The sequence below is a fragment of the Macroventuria anomochaeta genome (assembly GCF_010093625.1).
Source record: "Macroventuria anomochaeta strain CBS 525.71 unplaced genomic scaffold BU25scaffold_46, whole genome shotgun sequence".
Lineage (NCBI taxonomy): Eukaryota > Fungi > Ascomycota > Dothideomycetes > Pleosporales > Didymellaceae > Macroventuria > Macroventuria anomochaeta.
In genome coordinates this window covers 212,718-220,827 of record NW_022985407.1, presented here as the reverse complement: position 1 = coordinate 220,827, position 8,110 = coordinate 212,718, and the positions used below count along the sequence as shown (strand labels likewise).

General features: G+C 52.7%; 3 protein-coding genes across 3 annotated transcripts; 1 reads left to right on the top strand and 2 right to left on the bottom strand.

Annotated features, from left to right (window-relative positions):
* Positions 1-351: 351 nt before the first annotated feature.
* On the bottom strand, positions 352-2,452 carry BU25DRAFT_415441 (Pkinase-domain-containing protein). Its single transcript, XM_033707544.1, has 3 exons — positions 2,316-2,452; positions 2,091-2,167; positions 352-2,038 (listed from the first exon to the last, which is right to left on the bottom strand). The coding sequence occupies exons 1-3, from the start codon at positions 2,331-2,333 to the stop codon at positions 424-426; spliced, it is 1,710 nt and encodes a 569-aa protein (XP_033556491.1). The 5' UTR covers positions 2,334-2,452; the 3' UTR covers positions 352-423.
* A 760-nt stretch (positions 2,453-3,212) lies between these two features.
* On the top strand, positions 3,213-3,829 carry BU25DRAFT_425880 (uncharacterized protein; the record flags this gene model as incomplete). The annotated part of the gene is made up of 2 exons (XM_033708382.1): positions 3,213-3,442; positions 3,577-3,829. The coding sequence occupies 2 exons, from the start codon at positions 3,213-3,215 to the stop codon at positions 3,827-3,829; spliced, it is 483 nt and encodes a 160-aa protein (XP_033556490.1).
* A 1,150-nt stretch (positions 3,830-4,979) lies between these two features.
* BU25DRAFT_214475 (RGS-domain-containing protein) lies at positions 4,980-7,655 on the bottom strand. The gene is made up of 3 exons (XM_033701246.1): positions 6,934-7,655; positions 5,296-6,579; positions 4,980-5,244 (listed from the first exon to the last, which is right to left on the bottom strand). The coding sequence occupies exons 1-3, from the start codon at positions 7,537-7,539 to the stop codon at positions 5,137-5,139; spliced, it is 1,998 nt and encodes a 665-aa protein (XP_033556489.1). The 5' UTR covers positions 7,540-7,655; the 3' UTR covers positions 4,980-5,136.
* Positions 7,656-8,110: the final 455 nt, after the last annotated feature.

The following is an 8,110-nucleotide window of genomic DNA, read 5'->3' as shown; positions in this document are numbered from 1 at the left end:
CCTTCTCTTCACGCGATCGCGTCTCGTGTCGATATTTTCGAGACAGGGTTGAGCGCACAACCTTATGTTTTTTAGCCAGCGCTGTCCACGGGATCTTATCGCATGGTATCATAGAGTCTATCTCTTCAAAGGCAGATTTCATAGTCATTGTGGCGTTGAGTAATTGTACAGTGAAGTATGGGTACAAAAAGGTGGTTCGGCGCATTACGCGAATCCGCGCATTACGCGCACGGACACGGTACGCATAGGCCATAACTCAATAAAAACGAGCTTCTTCGTACTCTGGGCAACAACATGGATTAAACATTTGGTGAATCGACGTTGATCTATGTTATACAAAAGTAATTGAGTGTTATACTAAGATGCACGTCGTTAGCTGTCGTTCGTATCATTATTATCACTGTGTCCAACTCAAGCCGCCTATTAGCCAGGCCTCAACACCACGTCACCGACCAATATTACAACATTCTTGAAGAACCTCCTCCACTCCAGGGGATCTCCGCTCGCCTTCACAAACCTCACCTCACTGTACGCCATGCCATCATATACCGCCTTCTCGACGACGATGTGTCCGTTCAGACCCTGCCGCCGCCCATCGGCCATCTTCACTCTGATACTTGCACTCTCATCCAGCTCACACTGCGCAATCTGGCTTTCAGTGAAAGCTGGAGGGGGTACGCCAAGTCGGTGCAAAGCCTCAAGCAGAAGAGGAATAAGGAACGATAGGGAATGTGGCGAGATGAAGCGTGCGAGCGAGTACGAAGGCATAACATCGGCGAACCGGCGCGCTATTTGCGTAAGCGTAAGTGGCAACTGCGGTGTTGCGGTGAACTGTGCCATGCCCGGATCCTGAGACAGCATGTCTTGTGTCGATGGTGGGAGCTGTGACGTGAATGGAGTCGAAGAGACCGCCTGGGACTGGTAGACTGGGTGTTGGTTACCACCCATAGGCTGAGAAGCTGATACTCCATCGTGTGAAGCTAGGCGAGGTGGTCGTTCCCAGTCGAAGACAGACTCGCCTGCTGGAGTCTCAGGTTGTGTGGATGATAGAAGGTGGACAGCGTTCGCAGGGTTCACGCTGGAGCGTCTCGGTGACGTGTCGATATCCATAGCGTCAGGGTCTTGTGAAAAGCCTCTCTGTGATTGTGTAGGCCCGCGAGCGAAGTCGATGCGAAGCTGAGATAGCATCTGCGTAGCCATGCCAACAGGATTGGCGTTGCATCCACTTGGTGACAAGTATGCATTCGGCCTTCTGAACCAGGGATGCCTTCGAACTTCGTCGAGTGTGAATCGCGAGGCTGGATCAAGTTTCAACATCCCCCGGAGCAGCGACGTGATTTCTGGAGGTACCAACTGCCACAGTTCATCTGTAGTATGTCCGTCTGTTTCAACATACTCCTTGAACTCTTCGCTGCGCATTGTGGGTTCGTCCCACGGCGTGTTACCGACCAGCAGTACGAACAATACAACACCGCAACTCCAGATGTCGCAAATGTTTGCGTGGTAGCCAACATCCAGCATGTCCGCTCTCTTGCTTCTTCTTCCACTGACGATTTCGGGAGCGATATAAGGCGGTGAACCACATACGGTATTGCATAGCCGTGCTTTGCCGTCCTTTTTGAAGAGCGCTGCAAGTCCAAAGTCACTCAGCTTCAAGTCTCCTTCAGCACTTAGCAGTACATTCTCAGGTTTGATGTCGCGGTGCGCAATGCCTTTCGAGTGCATGTAACTAACAGCGCTGATCAACTGTGAGAAGTAGAAGTGTGCGATGTCTTCTCCCACACCCTCATCCGCCTCGATCTTGTCGAAAAGGTCGCCGCCATCTGCGAGCTCCATAGCTATCCATGTCCATAACGCATCTTCACCTGAGCCGAGGAGGTGTACGATGTTCTGATGTTTGCCGAGATGTTGATGCAAGACTATTTCCATCTTGATCTGCTTCGGCGAGAGGCGGCCCTGCTTGAACGCATGTTCCTTGTTGATGAACTTGATCGCGATGACGGGTTTGGGCTTATCGTGGGGCACTGCTTTTCGTATTCTGCAGGCTTGTGTTAGTATACGTGAAGGGTCATGCTCGAGGCCTTACTGACGATGCATACGTGCCCTGCCCTATTGTTTTGCTGACGAGTCGGAAGGGTAGGTTCGAAGGCAATGGAGCCACTTGGCTCTACAATAGCTGTTAGTAGTCGTGTGCCATGACATCATCGTAGCTACTTCGAGATGTGCGGGGACGTTCAGACATCGAAATTGCGGTGGACATGTTTCGAATCAATGCGCCCACGATGTGGGCCCAGTGAGCAAAGAGAGGTACTTACCCCCGGCGGTGCGCCCATTGCGATCCAATGTATTCAAAAGCGCAGTCGACAGTATACAAGGAGTGTGCGGTAAAGTAGAAACGAAAGGGAGTGTAATGGCAGGCAATGATGTCGCTGTCGCGTCTGCCTGGTTGTTGAGTCCAACGCGTTGCCCAAACAAAGGCAAAAGCTCTGACTCAGGGCGCGCCTTCCTCGCGCGTTCTCGCGCTTTCCTTATCGCGCAGTCACGTGCAGTCCCTCGTTATCAATTTCGATGTACACAGGTATATCTCTCGCCTGACGTCCTCCGAGCGGAAACCTTAATCCTTTTTCCTTCGCTTCACCTTCTTACACCAACTGCAAGATCACCAACACTGTAAGATCTGCTTAAACCTTCCTGAAGTCGTACGATGTTCTGTACAGATGTTCTTACTTGATTGAGAAAGCCATTGTCCTCAACATTCATCTGCAGTCGATGGAAAAGCCAAGCGAAGGTGATTTCGTTCATTACATGCGTTAGACATTTGACCCTTCTCGAAGAGATCTTGTTGGCATCGTGCACGTTCCAAGCTTGCGGAGCAGCGGCATAGTCGATGCTTGATCCGCCTTGGGATCTGATCCATATGAAGCGAGATTGTTGCCCAGAGTTGTCAACAATCAAGCGATAGGTAGATTGATTGTTGGAGCATTATTTTGACGCTTGGTTGGGCAATCAATCTGGAGATCGCTTGATTGTTGACAACTCTGTTGTTGCCGACCCCGAAAAGTTATGAACTGCATGATGATATTCACAGAGTACCCAAACGGACCGCGAGCCCCCCAAATACGGTTCTCGAGTCAGACCACATATACCAGTCGACAGGTACCATCTCAGCTCCCAAATTGCAACATCAAGAATGCTCCTCTCCGAACTGCTTCATGTCAAATACGCATCGGACCGTTCATTCAGGGCAATCCGCAAACACGATTACGATCCAAACACCTGGGAATATTTTACCAACCAGCTCCATGCTTCCCACAATCTCTAAAGCCCACATTAGTCAGGCCACCTCGGAACAAAAACAACGCATGCGCATGTTTGCCACGAGTTGCGGACGGTGGCCAGCCACGCCGCTTTATCTGCAGACTCTATCTACAAAGTTTATCGTGTAAGCTGCAGAGCCGCGGTGAATTTCGGTAAAAGATACTTCTACAGGGTGTTTAGCAGTTCAGACTTGCAGATCTCCTGCCGTCATGCATGGTTGCCTCGAGTAGGAATCCATGGTTGTCTTTGACCGAACAGGTCAATTTCCCGAATGGTGCATATTGCTGGTCGGAAGAAGGAGCCGGGGATGGCTGTTCGTCCATCTAGGCCTCCGCACAATAATGTAGAAAGTCTCAGCCTAGATGCATCAGGTATGAAGTTTACGGACAGAGAACGCACCATGCATGGTAGAGCGAGACATATTGAACCCTTTGACCGGACGCCGTTATCAGATCCAGCAATACTGGACCCTCAGCAGATCTCAAGACGTTCCAAAGTCGGAAATGCTTGATGCACGACAGTGGCTGGGCATCAAGCCGCCTAACCCACAAACATCATAAAGAACACTCGCTAAATGCAGCAACATGTGGCAGCCACCCCAATCTTCTCCGCGATCTCACCACAATCCTTCTGCGGGCCGTTGAATCCTTCTCGCATCACCAAACCACCCCTTACTCCATCCCCACGATCATGAACTCCAACCTCCCTACCCCTTCAAGCATGACTAGATCGTTCTGTACATTCGATACGAAAATCTCTAGCTACCTTCGCACATCGGACGTATCCTTCTGACACCATACAATTCATGCTTTCGGCGGTCTCTGTCCCAATCGAGTGCAGCGGAGTACACTCCTACCGAAATCACGGAAGTGTGACGTTTAGCCGAACAAGCACGTGTTAGCGAGCCAGTACACAGAGCGTACTCGCTACAGATCGCGGAGAGGCGCCGAGGTGCGGCGGAAGTAATGTCAGAAATTTCTATGGGGTGCATAAATGTTGACTGAGAATGGATTTGGAAGGAATTGCCGTGGACAGCGTCTACGCGTCGGGAGTGCCAATGGTAGATGCCTAGACGCTGTGAATAAGTTATGAGGATCTGGACTGCTGTAAGTGCGCCCGGACGGCAGTAAGTGGAAGTGTTCAAGTAAGGGATTGCAGGTGGAATGGAGGATATGTTGTCATGAGTCTTTCTATTGAGCACCGAGGTACACAGACAACTGAGGTGTCAAGTGTCCTATGATCAGGAGGTACAGCCGAGTGTACCGAATGCTATCTCTCCTGCGAAGGGGAAGAAAGTGAATTCGTTGCCATCGTCCTGGACATCCATATGTACTTGCAATGGACCAAAGCCAAAGCATGAACGTACTGGGTATATCCATCTGAAAGTCGTAGAGTCCACCGCTGCCACCTATATGCCCCATATGGGCTCGAAAGTGATCCAACAAGAATTGAGAGAGAAATCCAACAGGTACCTTGCTTTCGCGCAGCCAACCTTGTGAGGACATCCAAACCCAGAAATTCCAAAATCCGCAAAAGCGGCAAATGTTGCTAAGAAAGGTCGTGCGAGCGTGGGAACCGGATAGTTAGGATGGCGTGTCAGAGAAACCTGCCGCAAATCCGGTAGCCGAGGGAATTAATAGAAAACGATTCCAGTCGCCCGCCAAATGCTGATGTTTTTGTCCAATCCGGAAACGCCAGAAGTCTATGAGAATGCACCAAGAAAGATGGGGAATAATGCATCGGTCCGAGGAACACGTCCAAGATGGTGAAGCAAATCGTCAAGTGGTGAAAGAAGTTCGATAGAGACATTGCGGTCTTTCATCGAGAAACGGCGGGGAGAGCGGCGTATGAGGAGGCAGCTGCGGCATCGAGGCCACGTAGCTGAGGGGCGTACTTCGGGTGCTTGACGAACTTTGGTACAGAGTCCTGTCGCATGTTAGTGAAAAAGATGGCAAGCTGGTAGCGGGAATCGCTTACGCTAGACATGAGCTTGAAGATCGAGTTCTGTGCCTTGTCGAACAGTGTTGCAACTTCATTAAGGCTCTGCAACATAGCAGCGTCATCGCCAACAGCACGTGTCATCCGAGTGGCAAGTTGTGTGCGAAGACCGTGATCGATGTTGAGCTCGTTGGGTGACCCGGGTGCCAAGAAGGCATTGTAGAGACCGTAAGCGGCAGCGAGTGTCTCACGGATGGTTTCGACCTTGTTGTCGCCCTTGTCGCTGATAGCAGCACGGTATTGCCTATTAAACTCCTGGACCTCGAGGTAGAAGGACAAGTTTTCCTCACACATGGTCTCCTTAAGAAACTCACGGTAGAGAAGGCGCCATGAAGGGTTGCGGATGATGACGTTTGTTCGGTTGCTGTTCGAGTCACGCGCCATGCCATCGCGAGTCTTTGTAGCAATGGCCTCTCCACTTGATGGAATTTCCTCAAGACTCCATCCTGCTACACGCTCACCGTGTGGAGTAACGTAGTAGTGGACCTGCTTAACAGGCTGAAAGGTGTGCTCAGGGACGCGAGGGTCGACAGGTGCAATCAGCTTAAGCTGTAAGAAGAGAGATCCGATCTCTATCGATTCTCGGGGGTCAACCATTGTGGTGCAGTCCATTAACCATTGTGCAGCGTTGCGGCCGTTGAAGGTGTACTCGTACTGACGGCTGGTGGTAGGTCGATGCTTGACGAGCTTAACGCCAACATCGCACTTGGAGAACTCATGTATTGAATCAGAATCTGACTGTATCTCGTTTGCGGTGGTACCAATGAATCGGCGGAAGAGGATCTCGACGGTCTGCTCGTCGTGGTGCAGCTTGTCGTTTTCTGTGTTGCGCTCAAGGATGACAAGAAGGTGAGGGTTGCGGTTAGACTCAATCACGGCCTTGACATGGGCAGACTGGATGCCATTGCGGGTGCAGAAGCGCTCCAGGATGTGGATACCCTTGGGTGTTAATTGCCAGACGGAACTCTTGTTTGTGAAATCGGTCTTGCCTTCGACTGACTCGACAAACTTGGCTTCGAGGAACTTTTGGCAGACAGAGCGGGCCATCTCTTTCGCCATTGAGAAGGTGGTAGTGGTGGTGGTTGTGACGACACGTGATGAGTCCTTGGGGTCAGGCATGCGGTTTGACTGAGAGAACTTGAGGGAGCCGAGATTGGTGATGGCCTCGTCGGAGGTGAATGTGAAGTCGATCATCCTGAAGCGGACACGATGGGGGGTGAGTGGGAGGGACACCATGAGGGTCGAGAAGAGGTCCTTGAAGTCCTGCCATGGCTGTTAGTCATAGTCCAAAGTGGTTTAAAAGTGCGGCGAAGTCAGTGCGAAGGTTAGTAGGTGGTGGGTTGAAGTTGGTAGGCTCCAGGTGGTGCGCCAAGCTAGTCAGAAAAATGTTTTGGTCGTGGTTGTGCTGCAAGCACATGTCTTCGTAGCAGCGACCACCACAGGAAGCTTTTCAGCTACATGACAGGAGCACCAGTTGCAATTGCAAGAGAGTGCAGTCCTCTGTGTTTGCCTGCGGTATTCAAACTTCGCCAGACATTGCAGCCTGCTTTGAGAGTTCTGCCCAATGACGTCTGTTTGACGGTGCTGGGAGGCGAAGGAGACACTGAAAGTACTCACCCTCGTGTACGGCCGCTCATCGTCAGTCATACGCAGCAGTCTCGAGCTGGTCTGATGCATCTTGCCTGACCGCGCTGCTTGCTGCAGACTCGTAGCGTCGTGGGTGTTTCCTGGATTTTCTCCTCCAATGCTGCCGGAGCGGAGGCTGGCGTGAGCGGACGGCTCGCGTGCACTCGAGAGATCGAGAGTGGGTTGCTCGGTGCGGCCACGCGCAAACGAAGTCCTGGAGGCCCGGGAAGCGCCTGTCGAGAGGAAGAGCGAGTCGGCGCGGGAAGGCGGGGCGGCGGCCGAGATGCTGCTGCCTCTGAAGTGGGCGGAGGTGGCCCTGGTGAGCTCGCGGCTGCCCTTTCGCAAGAGAGGGAAGCGAGTGAAGGTGAGGCGCCGGCTGCTGCTGCGGGCGACGGGCGCGGGAGGAGCGGTGGAGGACGCGGGCCTGCTTGTTGCTACGGCTTCAGATACGGCAGACAGGGCTTCAAGGTCAAATCGCAGCTGGGGCTCGTCGCTGTCAGGGCAGGAGTCAGGCTGCTCGCCGGTGTGTGAGGAATCAGAGGAAGAAAGCGAGGCGGCGGAGACAGTCAAAGGCAGAAATGGAGTCGTCAAGGGCATTGCCGTTAGAGGCAGGATGGTCGCGCAGAGTCGTCGCAGACTGACGAAGGGCGAGAGAGTGGGTACTCTAGCAAGGATTGGCCGTCTGCTCGATAGTCCGCTAGGGGATCCGTGACCATAGTATCTGCGTCTGCCACACCGCCCTCCTAAGACGGCTTAGAAAACGCCGGCCGTGGGCTAATGCGCACGCAGTTCTGATAAATGCACACGCCCGCTAAACCGCAGGGGCGCCCTAGTGCCAGCGCAAGACACATGGCGGTATGCACGCACATGCCCGCATGGGAATAAAGGACTTGACTATGGCGACGCCCACGAGGTATCCCTGACACGCGTGCAGCGTGCACAGGCGGAGAGCAGCCAGCCCAGCCGCCCCCTGTCTGGTCGTGAGACGTGTGCCGAGCCTGCCAGTACCACCGACAGAGAGCACAGGAGATGCATGACTCGCGAACTGTAATCATCGTGGAATAGTACATTGTCTTGTATCGATTATTTGTAGACGGTAGGGAGCGTGCAGGGCGGAGCAGTATGAGTGATGCACGTTGATATCGTGCTGATGCGGCAGGTCTCACTC

Excerpts from the sequence above, each read along its gene's own strand:
- BU25DRAFT_415441 (XM_033707544.1), bottom strand. Across the intron at positions 2,039-2,090 it reads GGGCAGGGCACGTATGCATC|AATACGAAAAGCAGTGCCCC; the intron begins GTCAGTAAGGCC and ends ACAAGCCTGCAG.
- BU25DRAFT_214475 (XM_033701246.1), bottom strand. The coding sequence starts at position 7,539 with ATGCCCTTGACGACTCCATTTCTGCCTTTGACTGTCTCCGCCGCCTCG. Across the intron at positions 6,580-6,933 it reads ATGAGCGGCCGTACACGAGG|GACTTCAAGGACCTCTTCTC; the intron begins GTGAGTACTTTC and ends CAGCCATGGCAG. Across the intron at positions 5,245-5,295 it reads TCTTCAAGCTCATGTCTAGC|GACTCTGTACCAAAGTTCGT; the intron begins GTAAGCGATTCC and ends AACATGCGACAG.